Source organism: Zymoseptoria tritici, chromosome 2 (genome assembly GCF_000219625.1).
Source record: "Zymoseptoria tritici IPO323 chromosome 2, whole genome shotgun sequence".
Lineage (NCBI taxonomy): Eukaryota > Fungi > Ascomycota > Dothideomycetes > Mycosphaerellales > Mycosphaerellaceae > Zymoseptoria > Zymoseptoria tritici.
In genome coordinates, this window is record NC_018217.1 from 3,339,039 (window position 1) to 3,363,044 (window position 24,006).

General features: G+C 52.4%; 6 protein-coding genes across 6 annotated transcripts; 2 read left to right on the forward strand and 4 right to left on the reverse strand.

The window, feature by feature from the left end:
• Positions 1 to 33: 33 nt before the first annotated feature.
• MYCGRDRAFT_35751 (uncharacterized protein) lies at positions 34 to 1,819 on the reverse strand (the record flags this gene model as incomplete). The annotated part of the gene is made up of 2 exons (XM_003855248.1): positions 34 to 1,737; positions 1,793 to 1,819. The coding sequence occupies 2 exons, from the start codon at positions 1,817 to 1,819 to the stop codon at positions 34 to 36; spliced, it is 1,731 nt and encodes a 576-aa protein (XP_003855296.1).
• Positions 1,820 to 2,083: 264 nt separating this feature from the next.
• MYCGRDRAFT_69055 (uncharacterized protein) lies at positions 2,084 to 3,652 on the reverse strand (the record flags this gene model as incomplete). The annotated part of the gene is made up of 3 exons (XM_003855247.1): positions 2,084 to 3,016; positions 3,067 to 3,288; positions 3,341 to 3,652. 3 exons carry the CDS (start codon positions 3,368 to 3,370, stop codon positions 2,084 to 2,086), a joined length of 1,185 nt encoding a protein of 394 aa, XP_003855295.1.
• A 340-nt stretch (positions 3,653 to 3,992) lies between these two features.
• On the reverse strand, positions 3,993 to 5,742 carry MYCGRDRAFT_103460 (uncharacterized protein; the record flags this gene model as incomplete). The annotated part of the gene is made up of 10 exons (XM_003855246.1): positions 3,993 to 4,354; positions 4,411 to 4,539; positions 4,590 to 4,651; positions 4,703 to 4,747; positions 4,800 to 4,921; positions 4,973 to 5,010; positions 5,060 to 5,084; positions 5,139 to 5,382; positions 5,504 to 5,534; positions 5,595 to 5,742. 10 exons carry the CDS (start codon positions 5,683 to 5,685, stop codon positions 4,023 to 4,025), a joined length of 1,119 nt encoding a protein of 372 aa, XP_003855294.1.
• Positions 5,743 to 9,920: 4,178 nt separating this feature from the next.
• MYCGRDRAFT_84884 (uncharacterized protein) lies at positions 9,921 to 11,372 on the forward strand (the record flags this gene model as incomplete). Its single annotated transcript, XM_003855125.1, has 1 exon — positions 9,921 to 11,372. The coding sequence occupies one exon, from the start codon at positions 9,921 to 9,923 to the stop codon at positions 11,370 to 11,372; it is 1,452 nt and encodes a 483-aa protein (XP_003855173.1).
• A 2,746-nt stretch (positions 11,373 to 14,118) lies between these two features.
• On the forward strand, positions 14,119 to 15,933 carry MYCGRDRAFT_35982 (uncharacterized protein; the record flags this gene model as incomplete). Its single annotated transcript, XM_003855126.1, has 2 exons — positions 14,119 to 14,458; positions 14,516 to 15,933. 2 exons carry the CDS (start codon positions 14,119 to 14,121, stop codon positions 15,931 to 15,933), a joined length of 1,758 nt encoding a protein of 585 aa, XP_003855174.1.
• A 5,767-nt stretch (positions 15,934 to 21,700) lies between these two features.
• Positions 21,701 to 21,943, reverse strand: MYCGRDRAFT_36348 (uncharacterized protein; the record flags this gene model as incomplete). Its single annotated transcript, XM_003855245.1, has 1 exon — positions 21,701 to 21,943. A coding segment is annotated over one exon (243 nt), but the record flags the coding sequence as incomplete, so codon positions are not given.
• Positions 21,944 to 24,006: the final 2,063 nt, after the last annotated feature.

A 24,006-nucleotide genomic window follows, 5' to 3' on the forward strand; every position in this document is an offset into this window, starting at 1 on the left:
GGAGTGGTATTTCTCATAGGTGTCGATATCCGTTCACCACCCACTGAAGTCTCCAAATCCACCACCAGTCTTCGCCTTCTTCTTCGCAGGTAATGATGATTCCAGGCTCTCTGTTCCGCCCTCCCACTCCTCCATCGGCACCTCCTCCAAGATCTCGTCTTCATCCTCCGCCTGCACCTTGCCATTCGCAGCCGCACTCTTCAAATACTTCCCAACTCCACTCGCACCACCATCAGCTGGCTTGCCATCCTCTCTCAACCTCTTGCCGGTCCATGTGACTCTCTCATCCTCAGCACCACCTTCCCTCCTCAACTTCTCCTTCCTCTCCTCCTCCTTCTCCTTCTCGTCCCGCTCCTTCAAAAAATCTTCGAACGGATCCACCAGCACTGATACCTCCTCAATCATACATCCATCTCCCAATGGCCTTCCTTTATCATCACTCTCCACTTTCTCCAACTTGTCCAGCGTCTCCCATCCTCCAACGACCATTCCGAAAACTGTATGTTTCCTGTCCAAATGTCTCGCAGCGCGATACAGGATGAAGAACTGCGAGGTATTCGTATCCTTGCCCTTGTTCGCCATTGCGACCACACCTCTCTTGTCGCAAACCTTCGGTCCCTCAAATTCATCCGCGAAGCTCTTTCCCCAGCACGAAGATCCTCCGCGGCCGGTGCCTGTAGGATCTCCACCTTGAATCATGAAATTCGGAATATTGCGATGGAAGGAAACGCCGTTATAGGCGCCGCGGCGGGCGAGAGTGAGGAAGTTCCAAACAGCTTTGGGCGCGAATTCGGGGTAGAGCTCGAAGTGTAGGGAGCCGTGAGTTGTGGCGAGGCGGACATGAGCGGGTGCGCGTACGCGGCGAGGTTTGAGGAGGTATTCTTCGTCGGACAGTGTGGTCAGGGCGGTCGATGTGGTGGGTGTGAGACCGGTGCTGGTGAACGACGCTGCGGCAGCGCCGGTGGAATATTGGGCGGCATTGTAGGCGGCTGGTTTTGAGGATTTTGCGGACGCGGATTGTGCAGGCTTCCGAGACTGCTGGAGAGAGGTGGAAGAATTCGCCTGGCCGGATGTCTTCGCTTCTCGTTCGGCGCGGGCTTTTGCGACAGCCTCTTTCGCCTTGAGGATTTTCGCCGCAGATCCTAGATTCTGGTCATTCACGCCAGGCGCTCGCTCGGCTTGTTGTGTCGCTGTAAGTGTGTCTGCGCCTTCTTGAATGTACTTGAATTTGCTGAGATCGCGAGACTCAACATTTTGCGGATCCTGCAATGTGATGATGTCGCTTCTTTTGAATTCCTCGTCTGTGACCAAATCTCGCCAGTTCTTCGCCTTTATGTTCAACCGCTCTACGGTATCGTAGCTGAAGACATTGCCTGTATTCCGCAATGCCAGCAGATGTGTGTTGTCGGTGATGGGTTTGAATGTGACTGGATCCGTGAACTCATTGTCCTCGTTCTTGGTGAAGTGCAGCTTGATCAACTCGGAGCTCTTGAGAGGCGTTCCTGTGACTGGATTTGTGCCATGCTTCTTCAGCCAGGGAAGGATGTTGGTGAGGTCGAAGATCGTGCCGTCGGCGGTGCACACTGGGTGCTCGAAGGGTTGGAGTGATAATGCGCAGAAGTTGAAGGGAAGTCGCTTGAAGCTGGCGCCGGCGAGGCTGTTGGATGCATTCTTTCGTGCTTTCGCTCCAGCGTTGGCTCCGAATGCGTCTTCAGAGGACCACTCGCTGTGGGTGATCTGGAGGAGGTGTTAGTCAAGTGGAGGAAGAGTAAGAGGAGGCGGGCAGACGAACGTACAACTTGTCGGTTCCTTTGCCCATGGTGAGATGTTCAATGTAGAATGCGACAAAAAATCGGCGTTCAGAATGTTGAACTTCGAGGGCAGTGATGTCAAGGTTATCGACAGAATTATTGCGCGTAAAAGTACGTATCAAGACCGCGCTAAGGACATGGCGGTCTCTCTAATGCTTCTTCAGAAAAGACTTGCTTCAACAGCTGTGTCACTCGCGATATCTAGATAATGTAGCAAATTGCTTCAATAGGAAGTCCAAGTACGCAAGCACCATGACCCCAACGACCTCCTGCTACTCCTTCCACACCAAGATTCCCTCCTGATACAATCCACCCGCAATACCAACGCCTCTCCTCTCATCCCTCACCGCCGTCGTAGTCGTCCCATATCCTTTCCCAACATACAAATCCCTCAAGCCATCCTTCTCACTCCACTCCGCAATCCAGCTCAACCTCGCATCCTTACAAACCTCTTCCTCCACCTCAGCACTACCCACACACACGCCGTTCTTCCTAGCCAGAATCTCCAAACTCGGAGCATGAGGATGTCCCGCAATGAGAAGCTTCCCGTTACTAGTGACAGACAAATTATCCGGGAGGAACGGCATAAGAATTTGCGAGAGATACGTGAGCTCGGTTGCGGAGCCTTCGGAGCCACGAATGAGCTGATATAAGCGGACAGCTGACAAGGTAGAACTAGCCACAGCGATAACACTGTCGTTGAGCTGAGCGATGCCATTTGGAAAAGCCATGTTCAAGAGTGGAGTCGCACTGTGAGAGCCATTCTGATGCAGCTGAACATGCACCACTGAACCGCCAGGTATCGCCGCATAGGTCTCGATTTTCGCTAGAATGGGGTTCTGGCGAGCTTGGAAGAAGTGGTTATTCGTCACGAGTAGCTCCGTGGCACTGAGGGCATGGATGGAGTTGGGTGCTGCGATGTTCACTGGGTCGTGGATGGAGCGGACGAAAGTGGCTTCACCGGTTGGGACGCCATCTGCAAATTCGAGATGGTAGATGTCGATTCGGGATGAGATTGTGGACGGATTGGCTATGAAGATGGTCTGGCTTTCGGCATGGTATTCGATCCCGAGAGGGTGGAGGGTTGTCGCTTCGTCTGGAGATCCAGAGAGTTTTAGCTGCTTTGGTGGAGTATCGGGTTGCTCGGCATAGTTGTAGATGTAAAGTCCGGTCTTTGGAGAGGCATTCGAGTCGACAAAGTTGGCCTGGATGAATGTAAGCCATGTGGAGCTCTTGCTATTTCGGATATGCCTACCATAACAGTATTCCAGCCATCTCGACTCGGATCACAGCTGAACAAGGCCCAACCAGCTTCCTCATTCAACAAGACATCTTCACAATTCCGCACATCATCGGCGAACTTGACCTCGAAGGTGTCGTATGCCCGGATATTCACAATGCGAGCTGGTGCATTTGTGTAGAAAGTCGTGAACACATTCGAGCGGTAGTAGACGAAGAGGGAAAGCAGAGCTACCAGCTGCAGGAGATGTCAGCACGGAAGACGAGGACGCTCGGATTTGTACACATACCGGACCAGTCAATGTCGTGAGACCACCCATGTTGAGGCAAGGCCACTCTATTCTGTGCTGTGATATTGGCCGAAGGAAGCGACTTCGATGAGTGGGGTTGTCATCGAAGCTCTAGAGATGACCGTGGTGGATGTGAGAGAGATGTCGCAGCAGCTTCCCTGTCGTTTCGGCTGCTGGAGCTTGTGGTCGGATGAGATCATTGCCATGCCGTTCCTCCAGCGATGCATGATTTGGTCAGGATCATCGCTGAATAGCGAGAAGAATGATTATACATATGTCTTGTATTGATGAAAAATGGTTGAGAAGATTGAGGTTCCTTGATGAAGATATAAGAGGAGGTCGATGACTTGGTGCCTTCCCAAGTCAGATCCACGGCTTCCCGCTAGTTTGACATCACCTGTGAGCACCCACACGACATAATATCACAACGCAACAACGAGAGACCGAAACAATTGAAGTGACGCCGTACGTGGATGATAGAAGCGAAATACTCGATGAGTATGCTGTAATAGCTTTGTATTGATCGGAGATAAAAATTGAAGCTACGCCGTCCCGTAGCATTCGATACGAAAATTGTGGTTATCCAAATTAAGACATTAATGTAGGTAGACATCAACTCTTTCCTCCTTGCTCTCTTCCATGGCGGCCGCTTCTATGCTGGACGCTCTCCGAAGAGAGACGTCTAGTAACCGGCGGGAGCAGATGGGTGGGTCTCCTCACAGTCGTCGGTGACGGTTACTTGGCCATCCTGGGCTTGGTTCACTGGCTGCGAACCGCCGGAGGTGGTGGATGGCTGAGGCTGAGTGTAGGATGGAGCATTGGTGCCAGAGCCGGAGCCGCTGGAGCCGGAGCCGTTGGAGCCGTAGGATGGGGCAGAGTCAGCGCAAGGCGAATCGCGCACCACGCCGAACTGAGCATCCTGGATCTCAATGATCGCGGGCCCGGCAACGATCGTTTCATCGGTGGGCAGACCTCCCTTCGTGAGGACAGCGTAGGACTGGCCAGCGGGGGTACCTGGATTATACATCGTCAGCAAACAGCGGGAAGCAAACGGTCGATGGAAATCTCACCTTCTGGAATGGTAATCTGATACGTGCTGCCAGAGCCGGAGAGACCAGCCTTGATGGGACCAGTGACAGAGTAGAAGTACGCCTCAGTAGCGGAAACTTCCTTGGCGGAGGTAACCTCGATGGTTGAGCCTGACGTGGTCAGTAAGATGGCAGGGCAGGGACGGCAGTGGCATGCTTACCAATGGCAGCCGGGGCACCGGCGTATGAGAGGCCAGTGTATGCCATGACGGGAAGATCGGCGCTAGTTTGGATCAGTCAAAGCGAAAGACGATGGGCAACGGCTGTCTCTTACTTTGGGTTGTTGTTTTTGGTGATAAATGGGCTTGCGAGTGTATAGCTTTTTTTCTGGTCAGCGAACGATGCGGAAGAGCACGCGTAAAAGATCGTACACAGCGTTGATCGACAGCGGAGTGTCGAAGGGATTTGGGAACGGCGACAGCTGCTGAGGGCGCTTGGAGTCGCGGAGGTAGGCGCTGTGGCGGGCCTCGACGGTCAAGATGGAACCGGCAGCCTGTGGAAAGGGTTAGCCATGAAGAGGATGGCGGTCGGCATGTTGACTCACGGTGAGGTAGTCTCCGCTGGCGATGAATTGGGCAGCACCTGGTGGAAGGTCAGCGAATGTTGTGAGACGCCGAGAGCAAGGACGAACCCAAGTAGGCGGAAACACCAACACCCTACGACGAGTTAGCGATGCTTTATGAAGAAGACCATGACGTTCGTAGACTCACCTCAAGGATGTTCACAAGTGTGAGGAACGACGGCACATCGGTAAGGCCGAAGTTGTACTCGTTCGCAACCACAGGAGTCACGCCGGCGGCAGTGAGGGCGGTGGTCAGGAACTCGACATGGGTCTGTTCATCGCTGGAAATGGTCTGGAGGTTCTTGTAGAACACGTTATCGAGACCGACGGCCTGGAAGTCGGCGAGGGTGAACTTCTGGAGAACCTCCTTGTAGAATGTGTTCTCCAAGTGCCTGAAGAAAGACAGAAAGGTCAGCAAGGGTCCAATGGTATGGGTACAGACTGAGACCCGCTAGCATAACCCAAGAGATAATCTCGGACAGCTGGAGGCCTTGTGCAGCTTGGATGCCTTACTCAAGAGTCAACGCGTAGTTGAGGATCACACCTGGTCACAGTCAGCAAAATGTTCGACAAGCAGAGGACTCGAGGCAACTGAATGACTGACCATCGGAGGGACCGCCCTTGGTAGCCTGGCGCTTGGTGGGAGCCGCAGCGGACAGCGCCGCGAAGGCGGTAGCGATGAGAGTAGAACGCATGTTGATTGATCTGAACGAATGTATGTGGGTAGGAGGTAGATTGATGCTGTTCTGAAGTGCGGTGGAGAGAGAAAAGGATTGGCAGTGGAGGTCGAGGACAACGAATATATACGCTGCGGACGTGCTCGAACAGAGTTTCCTCGTTCTCCCTCCTGTTGCTCCTTCGCCGGGCTCGCCCTCATCTCCACGGTTCGTGGACCATCATCATCTCAGCTCATCTTACCTGGTAATGGTCGGACAAGGTCTTGTCCGCTTTCGGCCAGGCCTGGACTGTTTCGGCCCAAGAATTAAGCTTAGATCGATTTGTCTTTGGCTGTAAATCTCCTGGAATGAGTCGTGGTTTCGAGTTGAACGACCGGTGCTGATCGATGATTGGACCGGCGTGTGTTGTTCGCCCCTATAGTTCGTCAACGTCGCCTGTTTCCCACACAGAGCGCAATGGTCGGAGCAACCGTCACCCTTACCGTGGTACAAACCGTCCCGCATTCAGACTTCGTTCGCCGTTGACGGTGGTCACGACGTGCCAAACTAATGGTTCAAAGTATCGGTACGGTCATGTTAGAGTTTCGGTCGAGAGCATTAGCGTCCATCAGCCAAGAGCAACGACCTGGCCGCTCACCAACCAGAGAGCGACCTGAAAGGAGGGCCTCGTCCTTCAGAGTTCGGAAAGACGCTCAGCCGAAATCACGGCTTGCAACTCATCCGCCCTGCATGAGAGGCAAATGTGATATGAAAGCATGTGTCCCTGTCTGCGACGAGGCGCCTGGCATCCTACGCAGCAATGATTCATCATTGTTGCCAACACACATTCTGCTTGGAATGATGGTCGAGCAAGCGGCTCTGAGCTGTTCCGAGGAATCCCTGGTCTTGTCACCTTCATCCTTGCTGGTCTGAATGGCGCAATGCGGCCAACACCATTGATGACTGGGAACCTGGTCGTCGACCATGGAAGTCAAGGCCATGGAGAAACGGAGCAATCGAGCGCACCGCCGCGCACGCTGTTGTGATGTGCTTGATCTTCCCGCAGCACACAGCAACTAGCAAGGCCTTCCCTTCCAGCTCGTTTCAAGCCCCCTGGTCCTGAGCATTTTGACGACGAAACCGTGAAATATTGCGTGACAAATTGACGCACAGTCGGAAGACATCCTGTCACTTTTCCTCCGCAGAGCCGGACTAACGGCCGCTCCAATCTCACTATTGTCAGCGGCCGTTATCTGATCCGAACGGCCGTGGCGCCCCCACACACGGATCACTCCGGAGGTGGACCTCGTGCTCGCTCGGATCGGTTCTGACTGGCTGCACGCTTCACCGGAGCCATGTCCCTATAATTGATACTTCGCGACCTCCTTCCGCTTTGAGGCCGGCTGTAAATTGCAGGCGACCCAAGATCGAAACGCTGTTTCCTTCCACGGTTTGCGTACATTGACCTATCGTCGTGATGTTGTCGAATAACGACCGGCCATCGTGCATTGAATGAAGTGTCTGCTTCTCGTCGCCAACCGCAATGCAATAAGATATAGGAGTCGTCCCTCAAAAGTCGTCCAGAACATTATCCGCAAACGCGGCACGGCACCTGGCGCGATTCTCCAATTTCCACTTGGCGCATTGCCGAGACAAAGGTTTCTGCCCGAGTACCCTGCAATTTCTCCGCGAGTCGCCATAACAATTGGCGCTCTCATTTATGTGTTTGTCAACAGACTCAACACAGCAACGCCAGACGCTTGTCGCTTGCATCGCTTTGAGCATGCTCCGTTTCGTCCGACATCCCATTCTCAACATCCGCGAGTACGACACCTGTCTTGCGATCAGCATGACCAGTCCAACGCTCGCATTCGCATTGCATCGCAGAAGGTTCATGCACATTGTCCATCAATCGGATGGCTGCCGACGGAACCTGCAGCCCTGTACTGCAGGGCAAAGCTCGAGACGTTATGTGCTGTCACTGCTGCGAGCTGCAGCTAAATCTGCATTCGAGCTCTGATCCTTGAGGCAATGAGGACGTTGAGATGGAGTTCTCCGGTCAATGCATCATTCCAGGTTGCCCTGGTCTGAACAACGAGACGAACCAGGATCAGTCACATCCGTGCATTTGATCTGATAAGCGATATCATTGTCGACGGATCTCCGAGTTCTTGCCGGGTTACTGAGTGAGTTTCGTCTCACACAAGCAAGGCCCACCCTTGGACATCGGCGATCGCTACAAGATCGCAAAAGGCGTGCTTCGGCATCATCACGAAGCAAGAGCTTCGATCGTCAGACGGCTCATCCTCATCCTCCGGAGCACAACCCTGCTCGCATTTGTCTTCTTTGAGGCCGGTGGCATGATCAAGCTCGCAGCCTTGTCAACTTCACATGTCGATGCGGTCCAGCCTTGCTACATCGTCCCCAAGCCTACGGACGGTCCTCCGTCGGCTCCACCTTGAGGCTCCACCTTGAGGAAGCGTGCCGCGAACCAGCTAGACTGTCAATTCCATGTCAGAAGTGAGGAACAAGAAATTGGCGCAAAACATCACGATCGCAAGCACATCATCGATGGCACTGTAAGAGCTGCAAGCGGACATTGTCTTTCGACCAACCTTTGCGCTTCGTTGTGCGATTGCAAGACTAGTCGATTTGGCGCATGATGAACCCTTCGTGGTGCTTCCATGCGCGAGCCGTCGCTGGAGTTCGTCGAGCTGGATAGCGATACTGCCTGTCTCTTGTGCGAGTACACGGCAGCTTCATGCTGTTCCTCTGGGTTGCGAGGTGGTAGGTTCGATGGTTGAAGCGTCGAGTCATCGTCCATGTCCAGGCATCTGGTACACATTGCGTCTCTCTGGAGATTCCAGACGCGGTGTGCAGTGGTAGTGATGATGTAGCCAAGATGACCAGTCCCTCTGTGGTCATCTCTGGTCAGATTTGACAGTATTCATGACCCATCACATCGTGCAGTCGTGCACCTTCTCTGCTATGGCTAATGGGCTCGGTCTCACGTCTGCGGCACCCACATCCTGAGGCTCGCACATGCGACGTGATATTCCTTGTTGTAGAGCACAGGCGATGAGGGCCATAGTGCATTCGACTCGGTCTTTTGATGGTGCTGACGATGATGTGTTCCGTCGCAGCTCGAGCTTTCCAGATATGGAGATCGAACGCGATCGATACTAGTCGGAGTAGCTTTTGCAAGTCCAATCGATCAATTGGTGTGGCCGATGCCATTCGATCTTCAGCGTGATGGAAGTCGGGATACATTGCGGTGTCCTGGCGGAATGTATGTCTCGTAGTCGATAGAAATCGAACGTCCTTCATTGCACGGCGATTGTCGAGCTACCTCCAGCGTACTTGAACGAAGCAAATTGAAAAAGTGGCAACATGCGTTGTATTGCTCGAAGAGGGACTGCTTGGCGAGGAGAATAGTCACAACATTCTGACCGCACAGGAGGCTGCACCGTTGTAAGCTTCCCTACCATGAACGCCTTTGTGGACATCGACCCGTCAACACTCCCATGTACTCAACCCTAACCCTAAGGTCCCTTAGCATTCTTCGACACCTTCGTCAGCAACATGTCCGATGGACTGCGAGCATTCTGCTCCACAATGATTTGCAACCTATATTCCACACTCCACCTGCTCGCTCCCAACTTCCTGTCCAGCTTTGTGGTGTACCAATAACATGGCGCTGTTTTGGACTGACATTGAACCATGGCTTCGAAGTCCGTCTTCATCTCATCATCACGCAGTCTCGACCGAGACTTGTCGCTAGTATTCATGACATCGTTTTGGAAGCGGCGACGACTTTCGTCGTCATGAACTGCGATATAACCCGGCGGTTGATGATGTACCCTTGGTGCGAAGATTGGAGAAGGTGTTTCTCAATATGCCAAGCCGGATGTGCCTTCGGCCCGCGGCCGCTGAGCTAGCACTCTCCACCCAAGTCGGTCTCGTCAACCCACCATACACATCAAGCCGTGGCGCCACTTGGCAGATCCTCCGATCACCCTTTTTTTAGGGAATGGACACCAAGATGGAGCTGGATCATTCACAGCCCTGGATCGGCTGGTTCGGAGAAGTCTTGGAACATGGTGGTCTTCCGCAAACTGGCTCTGTTCGGAGTGTTCGCGGCATTGCCATTCCTAGTTCAGGCCCAGGAACTGACATTCGAGGATCCAGTGGACGAGTGTCCAAATTACAACAAATGGAGCAATGAGCCACATCTCTCGATGGGCACAGAGGCGACTCTGTACAGCCTGACAGACATGCGGCCAGAGACGAGATGCCGGACCTTTGTTTCGCCAGAAGTCGACGCAGTCGCCGAGAGCGTGGCAGCTGATATCGCGGATCCAGACTTACGGCAGCTCTTTCGCAATGCCTGGCCAAACACTCTCGACACGACCGTCAAATGGAGAGGGTACTCCGCGGACAACTCGGAGGAGGAGCTTGCTTTCATTATTACCGGAGACATCCCGGCCATGTGGCTTCGCGACTCGGCCAACCAGATCCAGTCGTATGCCCCAATTCTGAAGGCGTCCGGTAGCAAGGACTCCCTGGCTTCACTGTACAGAGGTGTGATCAATCTTCAAGCTCGATATCTAATGATCTCGCCATATTGCAACGCCTTTCAGGCACCTCCCGAGTCTAACCTGAAGCGCGAGCACAATGGCGCATATGGCGGATATACAGTAAGACCAGACTACAGTTTTGAAACCGTGTTCGAATGCAAGTACGAGCTGGACAGCTTGGCAGCCTTCCTTCAAGTCTCGTCCACATACTTCACACAAACTGGCGATGCCGAGTTCTTCGGCAAGTTCAACTGGTACCGTGCAGTCGAGACGCTTTTGTCGGTCGCCGAGGGAATGCGAGACCACACAACGTACAGAGAGAATGGCTCGCAAGACGATAGTCCCTACTACATAACCCAAGGAGGAGTGTTCATCAATCATCACACTGGTAATCCGACGGCAGCGAATACAGGCTTGATTCGATCCTACTACCGGCCGTCAGATGATCCGACTGTCTACCAGCTGTTCATACCGGCAAACATGCAATTCTCTCATTTCCTCGGCCTTTGCACGGATATCGTGGAGAAGCTGGGCGAGAAGCCGGATCTCGCCCGCCGCATGAAGGATTTATCGAACGGCGTCAAGGCCGGTATCAAAGAGCACGGCATCGTTTCCACCAAGGAACACGGCGATGTCTACGCTTTTGAGGTCGATGGATATGGCGGTGTCAACATGATGGACGACTCGAACTCGCCATCACTGCTCTCTGCTCCTCTTTTCGGCTTCCTGGACGTCAATGACTCCGTATACCAAGCTACCCGAAAGCGAGTGCTCAGTGTCTTGAACCCATACTGGTGTCATGGACCAGTCATCAGCGCCGTTGGTGGACCTCATCATGGTCCATCGATGGCTTGGCCGATGGCGTCTATCGTGCGAATCTTCACTGCGACCGATGATGACGAGATCGTGAGACAGCTGCAGCAGCTCGTCAGCAGTACGGATGGATTGGGTCTGATCCACGAGAGCATCAGGTCGTACAATGTGTCTGACTGGACACGGCCATGGTATGTGTTCTTCCATCGATGTCTGGAGGCAAATGCTGATCATATCTTTAGGTTCGCCTGGGCGAACGGCCTTTTCGGCGAAGCCATTGTCGATCTCCACAAACGCAAACCACATCTCTTGCAGAAGAGCTTCCAGCAAGTGTGAGTGCAATGTTCTGCGAGATCTGATCAGTGAAGTCGTGGCTAACACCATACTCGCAGGCCAACAAGGGACAACGACGACATCGGTGCGCCAGCCGGGAAGGTCGAGAAGCCTTCAGCTGCGGCTCCAGTCTTTCCAGGCGACACTCACGACGACACTTACGACCTTGACCACCACGAAGATGGGCATATGGACGCCGCGGACCACGGTCTCGGCCTCGCTTCAGCACACCATAGCTTGCAGCCTGGAAGCCTGGAGGATATGACCTGGTTCTGGTACCTGATCGGTTTCATGGCGGTCAGTTCGGGGTTAATGGTGGCTTTGAAGAGGTCGAGGAGGTTACGAATGTGCTGATGGTACTAAATGGCGTCCAATCAGGCGGACAGCATGGAGGACCTGCAGGACGATTAGCATGTCCTGCTAATTTACCTGTACGCCGATGAGCATGCCCTGCTAACTTACCCGAACGACGGTTGGGCATGTCCTGCGGACTTACCTGCAGTGCTGTTTTGCACACCCTTTACCTGACCGATACTCCTACTGAACCATCCACGATCGATACCTATCGACTACACCGTGATCACCAGCGGAGTCACAAGAACGGCGCACGGCATCAGGCATGCCCTCGGCGGAAGAATTGTGTGCGCATCTCGCCTTCACGGACGGCCTCGGTCTTATCGAAAGCCCACTTGTTGGCAGTGTCGGACAAGCAGCCGGACGGGTCGTTTGGAGGATGTCATGCATGGCTTGGCGTTCAAGGCGTGGGACCCCACACCGTCAACTTCCGCAAACAGCCACGATCGAGAGATGCTCGGTGCCGCGCACGGGAAGAGCCAGGCGACTACAGTACATCGACATTTGCAACATGGTGGACCGAAATACTTGCAAACTGCTTTCCACACAGCGATGCACAGCTGATCACCACGAAGACGGATTGAATGGCATCGTCACCATGAGTGCGACCTCTGACATCTTGCCTACTTCGGCGACCGAACAAGAACTAGGACGGGATGGAGACCATTCGTGCGCTTCAAGCTTGTCAGCATGCCGAGCTCTGACATGTTGCGAAAGCCACTTGCCAACATTCGGCGTATTTCAGAATCTCGGCCGTGCAATGGCAATCCACTCGGTTGTCCGCCACTGCTTTCTGGCAAACAAGACATCGACCGCTGTCACAGTTGAGCTTCGATCGCAGTGTACAGCCGTCGAAGAGTCCTCATGATGACGACTATCCAACAAGCCTCCCAACGGCACGATGAAGATCCGGAGCAAGGCTGGATTCTCCGCATCCTTCCAAGCCAATACCTCTGTGCTTCCGCTCAAACTGCACCGTCCAAGCCAACCGGGCGAACGCGGTACGATGAAGAATGCACGAGGTCTTGGGGAGTCACGCATCGAACTCCGTTCTATCATGACAACATGTTCCTGTCGACAATGTGTTTCCCTGTCATCGCTTTCGTTTGACTAGACAAAGTGCACGTAGGCAGCTTGGAGCATGCAGTTTGAGCGGGAGCACGGAGGTATTCCCAAATCCACGACACACACCAACCTCGATGAGGAGAAACTGGACCTTTAGGCCAGACCTTGTTACAGAAGCTCTGAGCGAATTGACCAGTAGGCATGTCCCGTTCCTTCTACGCTAAAAGACATGAAGTTGTTTTTGGAAATGCCCCGCCTGTCGCCTTGGCATAACGCTGAGGTGAACGGATTCATGAAATTTATTCATCGACATGAAATTCACGACTCCGAGCGGAAGATCCCGAACGATGGCCAGGGAGAGATCGCGAATGGCACAATAGATCGTGCATCAGAAACAAGGAGTGCTCGACCGAGCGATTGACAACCGAAGAACAACCTTCGGCCAAAAATATTCGCCGAGGCACTTCTTCCCCGCAGTCGTCCAACATCCCAGCAAGGCACTCGCAGGAACCAGCTAAAGTTGTGCAAACTCTGTTAGTTCGGACTCCAGGCCGCGGCTGCACAGCATTGTAGAATACGCTTTGGGAGAGTCGTCCGCTCGGAGCATGGAGACAACCTTGCAAGCAAAAATCGGTGGCTTGCTGTTCGCAGCCTTCACGGCCGATGCCATGCGGAGTACGGCAGGCACATGCTAAGGGACCTGCACCTCATATGGATGCAGGCCGGTCCAGCGACGCAGGTCTGAATTACGCAGGTCTGAATTTTCCTGCATTATTGCCGTGTGTCCAACTACGAGCTTCTCGTCCTCATTGCAATGGCCTCAAACATGAAGATCGCCATTGCGGGCTTGTCGCTTCTGGTCGCCAACGCTTCCGCGTGGTCGATCCCATCCGTTCTTCAACGATCGCAACCTGCTGCTCCAAACCCCAAGTACGGACAATGCATTTGGACCGGTGCATTGATGTGCAACGGGCTCGACAAGTATGGAATCTGCAGCTACGGAAGTGTTGTTTGGAAGGACGTCGCGCCGGGAACAACCTGCCAGGACATCAACGGTTTTGCAACGATCGTCAACATGGGCGATGGAAAGTGTGAGAAAGATGGCAAGCTGACATGCCACGGCCACTCGATGTTCGGTCTCTGCGATAAAGGGACAGTGAAGTATCACACTGTTGCAGCTGGTAGCTTTTGCGAAAACGATCAGATAGTCGCTGCTGGAAGCTACGCTATCCGCGAGTCGACTCGGTCTTCCAATGCCACGAATCAGACCGCCACAGCAGGCAGTCCCTACACGATTACAGGTTCTCCTCTGGCTTCGCAGCAGACCAAAATGAACGGCGTGAACGTCGCTGCATCGCCGGTGCCGCATGGCAATTCCGGTTCGCAACCAGCATATGGGAACTCCGGTCCGCCCGCCTCAAATGGGAACTCTGGCTCGCCCGCCTCATGTGGTTATCCTGGTGGACCCGCCACGGCCACTCTGGACGCAGGAGTCATACATGGAATCTCGACATCACTACCCTCAGCGCCGCAACCTACCGTAAACAAGTTCCTGGGCGTACCATTCGCAGCACCGCCGAAGCGATTCTCGCCGCCCGAGAAGCCTCAGAGCTGGTCAGAACCAATCGACGTCACTTCCTACAAGCCAGCTTGTATTCAACAGTTTAGCTGTGAGTTCATGTACCGTAGGCATCTTCAAAGCTGAGATAGCCACTGACCAAGATCAGATCCAAAGGTCCGCTCAGACTTCGCCAAAAATGTGTTCAACACCCCTGCGCCTGAAGAGAGCGAGGACTGCTTGTACCTGAATGTGTACAGTCCTTCATCGCCAGCTCCTGCAGATGGCCGCTCAGTGCTCTTCTGGATCTACGGCGGCTCCCTCGAATTCGGCAACGCCGGTAATGCCAACTACGACGGCAGTATCCTCGCTGCCTACCAGGATGTCATCGTAGTCACGGTCAATTACCGAACGAACGTCTTCGGCTTCGCTAGCAGCGACGAGATCCCGCTTGACCAACGTAATCTTGGCTTCTACGATCAACGTCTGGGTCTGGACTGGGTTCAGCGCAACATTGCTGCTTTTGGAGGAAGTCCCAACAAGGTCACCCTGTTCGGAGAGAGTGCCGGTTCATTCTCTATTGATGCGCTGTTGACTTCGTATTCCAAGGATGACCGTCCACCTTTCCGGGGAGCCATTCTGGAGTCAGGCCAAATCAGCTACAGCGCCAGCGCAAACCCAAGCACTGTCCCTGCATGGAATCAACTCGCTGCATCGTTCAACTGCCCTGAGTCGAGCACGCTAGAATGTCTGCGCAACGTTCCTGCAACAGACATCAAAAAATACATCGAAGAGAACGCCCTCCACTTCAACTACGCATTCGACGGCGTCACCGCCTTCCGCGATGCCGCCAACCGTCGAAAGAACGGACAGATCGCGAAGATTCCCATCCTGATCGGCAGCAATGCGCAAGAAGGCCGCATCTTCCAAGTCGGCCAGAACAGCCAAGAAGCCTCTCGTGCTTACATCGATGCCATCTCCGGCAATCAGACAGCCTATGGCAACATGATTGAAGCAGCATTCCCTCTTGGATCTCCTGGTATAACCTCCTACTACGACCAGATCTCCCAGATCAACACCGAATACCGCTTCCAGTGCGGCTCTGCCAAGGTCGCCAACGACTCGGCAGCCTCTGGCATCCCCGCTTGGAGATACTACTTCAACGCCTCATTCCCCAACACTCAGAAGTTCCCTCAATTGGGCGTATACCATGCCAGCGAGATTCCAATCGTCTTCGGGACCTATCCTCGCACCAATGTTACCACTCAGCAATATGCTCTGTCCACCGCCATGATGGGCATGTGGGCTCGATTTGCAAAGAACCCGAAGAGTGGTCCAGGCTGGAATCCTGTTTCAACCGGTGTGGCCAGCGAGGTTCTCGTCGGATCGGCGGACGTCGGCATGGGTGGGATGTATATCGATGGCATGGGCATGCCTACACAAGGAGCGTACGACCTTGCGGTCTTGGGCAATCGACATAACGCTCTGTCGTCGGGTGTGACGATCATTGATCAGTCAGAGGTGGACTACAGATGTGCGATATTCGAGCCGGCCTACGCAGCTATCTTGTCGGGCGCAGGGACGTAGTATGGTGACGGTCCATTAGGGTGCGTATACCTACACCTCGTTAATAGGTTATTGAGCAATATCGGTTATTTAATAACAGTATGCTGTTACTATTGCAATAACAGCATTGTAAGTGAACGCTTCCGTTATTAGTGTGGAGTCTTACGGATATTACCGTCTTGGCTATTGCTTACCTTATGTCGTGTTATTCACGCGTTCTCGTGCCGCTCTATTACTCGTGTATACTACCTCTTTAAAAGCTATAGATCCGCTCTAGTCTGCTGTTGTCGTCGGTGTTGCTGCTACTGTTACCCTTGCTCTTGCGACTGCTCTGCTTCTAATAGACTGCCGCCTTCGCTAGTATAAACCCTCCGGTGTTATCGAGACGCTCGTGGATCTAAGTGCCGGCGCGAAGGAGACATTTAAGTGCTTATATAGACCGGAAGAGTATTGCTACAATACTACTCGCATACGGCAGCCGGTGTTAAGGAAGTTCGTAAAGGAATTAGAGGCTCGTAGAGTAGGTAGAGATCGAGCCTATAGTAGTATATTAGTCGCTAAACAGGCAGTAATATTCCTTAATTTCCTGGCCTATAACCTGTCGATTCGTCAGCTCCGGCGGCAGTATTAACACTTATACGCTACGTTCTTAACTATTATTAAACGCATTAGCAAGATCGTATACTTAATAAGCGAGGACTTCATCCGCATGCCGCGTTAGCTAGATCTACCGCCGCCTTATAAGAAGATAATTGCACGAGGTACGAGTGCCATTTTATGAAAGACTGCAGCCGTCTTCTTCCACCGACAGGGATCTTTCAAAGGTCTGTTTTGATTGGTTTTCCTAACAAAAAGAGGGGTCCATCAAAGCTCGCTTTTAATTGGTCCCTCGCATCGTCGCATTCTCGCATTCTCGTACCGTCGCAATGTCGCATTGTTACCTCGGGTAAGGTAAGCTCCCTTGCCGTGCTTCTGCGGCAGAAGAAAAAAAAGAGGCGTCGCATCGTCGTCGCATTGTCGTCGCATTGTCGCATCGTCGTATTGTCGCATTGTCGCATCGTCGTAACCGTCGTTATAGATTGCGACGGTACGACGGGGCAAAAAGAGAAGGAATTGAACCCGCGACCTTAAAAGCGAGATTCAACCGCTCTTTCCAATCGGCTAAAACGCCGGCCGATTAATTAGTCTAAAAGACGACTTAATATATTAGGCTCGTAGCTCTTCCTCGTGCACATACTTGGACGTAGAGAGTCCGCTAGAAACCTTGTAAAGAAGAGCAAAGATAACATAAGCTGCTCGAGCTATAGCAAGTTCTATTAGTTTAAGGATGTAGTAGGAGCGCTAGATAGTACGTTATTGCCGATGAATCTGCCGGAGGATATTAAGGGCGTGTAGAATAGTAGGAAGGGATTTATCTTACAGAACGTAATAGCCGCCTATAACTTTAACATAGTGTTCTAGTATGTAATAGTCGGATACGAGGGCTCTGCGCCGGATAGTGTTGTGTTAAAGAAGGTATATAAGGATAGATTCGACGTGCTACCTAGTAGGTATTTCCTCGTAGATAGTAGTTACTCTGCACTCGACAGTCGACTGCTCGTGCTATACGAGAGCACGCGCTATTATATCCGTAAGTAGAGGGCAGCGAAGCGCCGGCCTAAGACTAAGGAAGAACTGTACAACCTGCGGTATGCTTAACTGCGCAATGTCGTTAAGCAAGTCTTCGGTGTAATTAAGAAGCGCTTTCTAATCCTCGTCGAAGGAGCGTACACTAGTTATAGTATCCGTAAACAGACGCGGTTTATTCTCTGCTACTTCGTCCTGCACAATTTCATCCTCTTAAGTAGTGACTAGCCGCTAGACTCGGAGCCCTTCCTAATAGATCTGCGTGACGACGGCGACGATAGCGACGATAAGGCGGACGGCGATAGCGAGGATAGTCTCGATAACCTTAGCGATATTGGTAGCAGGGCGAGGGTGCGGTTCCGTAATGAAATAGCGAGTGCAATATAGAAGGATTATTAAGAATACTGCGAAATCCATAGATTAGACATAAGGGGGGCTTAAAGTAGTGACGAAATTTAAAGGTTTTCGATAAGAGAGCTTGAAACGGCGTTGTTGTGAAGAATGTGCGTATTTGCTAGTTAATTCCCTTATTTCTTACGCTAAGGCCGTTACACCGACCTCTCGTCTATAAGGTAGAAATTTGCGTGTTTGTAGATAGAGGACAGGGCGGGGTACGAAGATACCGCAAGATACTAAAGCTCAAAACTAGCGCGAAAAACAGAGCTGCTCCTTCCTAATTAGGCCGAATATTAGTAAATTCTTAAAACACCTCTACACAAATCGATAGTATAGCCCCACTTTTCTCTTACGCGAGCTCCGGTAAGGTAGTTAAAGGTATCTTTACATCCCGAGTGCTCCTCTATTGTCAAAACTACTAAAAATGGGTTAGTAAGCAACTTCTTATATCTCAACTTTAAATACCTACAACTTCAACTCTACCTCCTTTATTAACGACGGTAACTATGCAGTCCGCTATGCATCTTACTAATTAGCGGCAGCGGCTGCGACTGACCGAATAGCGAGAACGCATAACTCTGCTGTAGATAGCTATGTTACGGCGGAGCATAGTAAGCTAGAGGGTTGTCGACCGGCGGCGTAGACGGTTTGGCCTACATAATAATCCTTCGCAGGTATAATCTAAGGCGGCTACTAAGCTCGTCCTTAAGGAGCGGTTTAGCGGCGACAGCAAGGTTTGGATTGTCCGATAACTTTATTAAAAGTAGGTCCTTGTCCTTGTCGCTTACGCCCTCTAGTACAACCTTATTACGAGCTAGCCGCTTACTAAGAAGCTCTAGCGGCGTCTTATCCTTTAGCTCGTCCTGCTTCGCCATAGTAGCTATAGTCTGTTAGAGCGGAACTATAAGCTTATAGATAGCCTTTAGGTATTCCGGATCTACCTTAGTTATAACCTGCTACTTCCTTGCCTTCGCACGGCGCTCTTTGTTTACCTTAGCTAACTACGCAGCTCTTAACACTTGCTCGTCCTTAGGATCTACCGCTTCGACCTTAACCTCCGATTTAGCCGCTCCGCTAGCGCCCTCGCTCTCGTCCTTACTGTCCTTATCCGCCGACTCTTCTACCTTAGACTTAGCGAGACGAGCACCCCCTCTACTACCGACAGCGTGCTTACTAATAGCTACGTTAGTACCGATAATAGCGTAGATTAAGGAGGAGAATAGCGGACAAGAGTCTCTAAACGGCTCGTACGTAGGGTGCGCTTTATAATAAGCATCCTTAACGGACTTATCTGCCGGCTTCGCAGGGTAGCCGTTCTATCTACTAATGTGCTTTAAGTAAGCGGCATATAGTGTATATGCTCTCTTTATTTTACGCTACTTATTAGTAAGCATCTCTTGCTTAAAGAAACGCTTAAAGCGGTCGTATATCTTCTTAGCAACCGGACGTAGATGCTTCGCCGCAAAGGTGTTATTATACTGCATTACACCTCTGCTCTTAAGCCTTAATAACGCCTCTATAAACACGTCGACGTAGTTATTATCCTACTAGCTAATTAAAGGATGCTCGGAGCTATATATATATCCCTTAGGCTTCTGCTTCTTCTGCTTCTTCTTGCTCTTGCTAGACGATGCTACTAGCTCTACCTTATCCTTATTATTACTAGCTACGTTCCTGCGCTTTCTGCTAGACGATAGTAGCTCCTTAGACTTCCCCTTGCCCTTCTTCCGCGGTATCGGCTCTAGTAGTAGCATTGCAACGGATGTAGAGCTGGATATATAGAAGAGGTATATATATACGACAATACGCGACGACGTGAACAAGCGCGATAGCTACTAGTACGGGCTACAATAATAGCAATTAACGGACTATAGAGTTCGTTAATACATAAACCTATAGGACAGCTATATACTAACTTAATATAGTTAGCGAGCAGCGACAGCGAGCTCGTAAACAATAACCGACTTCTTTAACGACATAGCTGAGTAAACGACTCGCAGAATGGTCGGTTATTTGGTCTTGGCGCTCAATAACCTATTAACAGCCTCTAGGTATACGCACCCTTACGAGACGATGTTCACGACTCTTGCAATACGACATTTATGATCGATGGGGCTTTGGAGGAGCACCTGTAGGGCTACTTGGCTGATTTGCCACCGTATCTGTACGCTGAACTGCACGGCTACTCAGCTGTCACTTTGTGTCACCTGCACATATACTTGTACACATACCTGCAAGCTTACCTGCGCGACGATGGAGCCGGTCATCTAACTTACCGGTTCGCTTGACTGTAAGACTATCTCGCCGTACCGCTATGTCAACAGCACCGGTACTTGGTCGTCTCCTTCAGTGACCTCTAAAGCTATCTGTACGGCGACCTCTACCATTACCTGTCCGCTTGTCTGTACGTCGATTTGACATGCCCACCTCCCTTGGCTGTACGACCACTTCGCATGACCAGTCCCAGCCTTAGGCACTAAAAGCCAAGTCTTCACATGACAATCGAAAGTGTGGAGCTATTCCGCACGCTTAACCCCGCACGCTTCAAGTACCTCTTGAGTTACACCTCGGACTGATTAAAAAGACAAGGATATCTCGTATCGGAATCCTCCTTCGTATTTGTGCTACTTTGGTCTACTCTTCGGAGCGCGGCAAGCCTTGGCTCATGATGGTCATGTTGGTCGAATACGCCAGAGTGATCAAGCTGATGAATACGATCACAAGGATTCTTTGACAGCATCGGGTAAGAGTTGGCTTTCGTGCGAGGCAACTTGATCCTCAAAATCGTAGTCATCGGGCAGTGTATTGTCGTATAGAGTGACAGCACTGCGAGATCGCCACAAGCTAGGTCTCGCTTCTGATGCACCTTGACCAGGACCACGCCTCCCTTGCGTTCGATCGCATCGATGAGCTGAACTCGGAAGGCTGCCCAAGGTAATACTTCCGACCACTTTTTCCACAGCTCAGATGGCCTCTCAAACATCCACATCTCAATCAAACTCCCCAGCAAGACAAACAACCACATACCCAATCTGACTCCTCTCGTCTTTCACCGGCGTCCAATGCGACACAAACCCTTCCTCTCCTCTCCCCACCACACTCCTCCTCGTCTTCAATCCCACCTTGACACTCACCGCCCTACCTTCTCTCAACGCCGCCAAAACCCGATCCTTAAACGCAGGCATCTGCGCCGGAGCCAATAAATTGTCCTTGATGAACTTGAACACATCCATGCCGATACGTGGAGCATTAGCTGGAGCCGAGGGATTGATCGAGGAGATCAGACCTGCGGAAGCGTAGGCGATGGGTAATGTGGCTGGGTCGGAACGGTAGTGGATGACCAGGTTGTGGGCGTAGGTGCTTCGGAATTGCTGCATTTGGGTGGCGAGAGGGAGGGCTGGGAATGTGCGGAGGAGAGCGGCTTCAGCGCCTGCTTCGACGAGAGGAAAAGCTGGGGCGTTTCCTGCACTGGAGGCGCAGCGATTGGCGGATGTTGATTGAGTGAATGGGCGGAAGGCTTGTCGAAAACGGGACATTTTCTTGATTGATGGTGCTGATGAGGGTGTGGGTGTCGGTAGAGGCGGCAGTGCTGTGGTTGGCGGAGGAGAGGCGGAGGTGGAGAGAACACGCATCACGTCGGCGTTTGTGTGGATTGTCGTGCTGCAGTTGATCTGGCCACCGAGGAAGAAGTCTATTTCGCCGGACGGAGAGAAGAGGGGAGCTGGATGTTTGTCAGTATTCAGAAACGGCACATCAAGGACAGCATTCACTGACCGCAATATAACAGGTTCCAGAACGGCTCGCCGTTCTCCTTGTAGTTGAGCAACAGTTCGACAGACTCCTGACCTGTCCGAATACACTCTCGCAATCGAGCGACTGCTTCTCGGTCTGTATCTTGCCCTTGCAAGAATCGGCAGTTTCGCGGCACGATCTGTGATCGACTGTATCCCGTGACGGATACAAAGCCATCGCTGGCGAACACAATGGGATTGTCTGCTTTCCTGAGGTCGCATTGAAGGTCAGCAAATTACGCCATGCTGTTGTCCATGCAGGATGCCTCAGCTGATTCAACGCCTGGCTACGCTCCAAATCGCGCAATGCATCACTCACCTTGGATCCGTCAAACAAAAACAATCACCCAATCCCTGAAACTTCGATCGATCATTCGCCAACGCTCTCGAAGCACTGACAGTCAGCTGATGCCGCACAAATCTGGGATACAATTCTGCAAACACCGTCTCCCTCATCCGCTGCTGTGCTTCTCGCAACACAAGCTCCATCACAGGCGTAGTCTTCTTGACAACATGCTTCACTCGGCGATGAGTGGCGTCAAGAGCCGCCTCGGATAGACTGATGGGCGTTTGCGATCGCGGAGAGAGGAAGTCGTTGTCGATGTCGGCCAGCAATTTAGTTAGGCTGTTGAGCATTCGATGATACTCCTCTGCCCTACCCAGGAACTCCACATCCTCGCCGCACAGTCTCGTTCGGCTGAACTGCAATAACTGGTAGTTGGTGGTCGGATCGTTGAGGACCTGCTCGAAGGTGGTCGCGCTGAACATGTCCACCTGTCGGGATACCAGCTCGCTCCGCAAATTCTGAGTTCTAGGCGGGAATTGTGACACATGTGCGACCGGTCCGCCACTCGGACCAGATACAGCGCTGTGACCATCAACGCTGTCGGCCTGAGTGGTGTGGTGACTGCGCTCAGAAGAGGGAGCAGTGTTGGTCCGATGTCGGTGACGGATCGAGGATTCGCTGCTCGGGAAAGGCTGTGGTTCCGCTGGAGGTGTTGGAAGATCCCTAATCGCTTGGAAGTGGGACGATGTTTTGATGGGTGAACGCTCGATGAGGTCTCCATCGGAGCGCATGCGCGGTACGCTTTTCGCGTCGCCACGTTCGGTCGCAACGGAATCGCGCTCCGAGGCTGGTGCTTCATCCATAGAAAGGTCGAGCCGGATTCTCGAGGAGCGACGTCCCAGATTGTGAGAGGGCTGGTGTCTAAGAGGCTCCGGATCCGTGGGACGTTCGACAGGAGGTTCCACAAGAGCGTTCGGCGGTGGTGGGGGGAACAGACTCAGTCCATCCTTAGTGTTATATTTGGATCTCTGCCGCCCTTGATGCAATTCGATGACGAGGGACTCGTCTTGGTCGGAATCGAAAGAAGACTCTGCTCGCAAGATCGCAGCAGTGCCACGACGGTAATGATACGTATCGTCCTGAAAGCGGCTGTCCGGAGAGCCGTCCGAGGACGACGGTCTGCCTGGGTAGGACATGACGATGCGGCGAAGCGTTTCAAGCCTTTCTGTGCCGCGCAGCGGCGCTGTTTGATTGTTCGGTAGTGTTTGAATGCATTGTATAAACGGAAAAGTACAGATTATCGCCGTCACTGTTGTACAGAGTGCCTGCGAATCTTGGCCGCGGCGGCGAAGAATCCCCTGACAAACCTTGACATCGCTAGGATGTTCGGAACTAGAGGCGAGATTAATCTTGCGTGGTTGACCGGGGAAATGTTGAGCAGCTCTGTCGAGAATGCAGTGTTGGTCTGCTTCCACGCGAAGAGATGCATTACTGGAAACGGCGCGTCCATCAATCTGGCATCGAAATGTGAAACACCAACCCGGAATTGTCGTTCGCATTGAGCCGCGATCGCTTCCAATCGCAGGTGCGTCAAAGCTGCATGTTGCCAACCCAGTTGGGCTGCGTGCATGGGTGGACTTTGCCCAATGAACAGCAACACATCCATGTCGCTGTCCTTCGGTTAAATCGTCGTAGATCGGCCGTGAGCCCGGAGATCGTGGCCCGACAACGGCGACAATGCAACCTCACCTTCTCCAGTCGAAGCTGTCATCGAATTCGGCAAACCGCTACCATCGTCCATCTCGAAATGCTCGACTCGGCGGCCAGTCGGACGATGGCAAATCTTCCAATGCAAGATCGGGAACATTGACTCGCAAGGCATGCGGGCGACAAGTAGGCAATATGGATGTGCCACCACCGCATCGTCACACGCTTGTCGTCGGATCGGGAGAACGAGAAGGGTACCTCCATCCTTCCGCTCAAAATGCAACACTC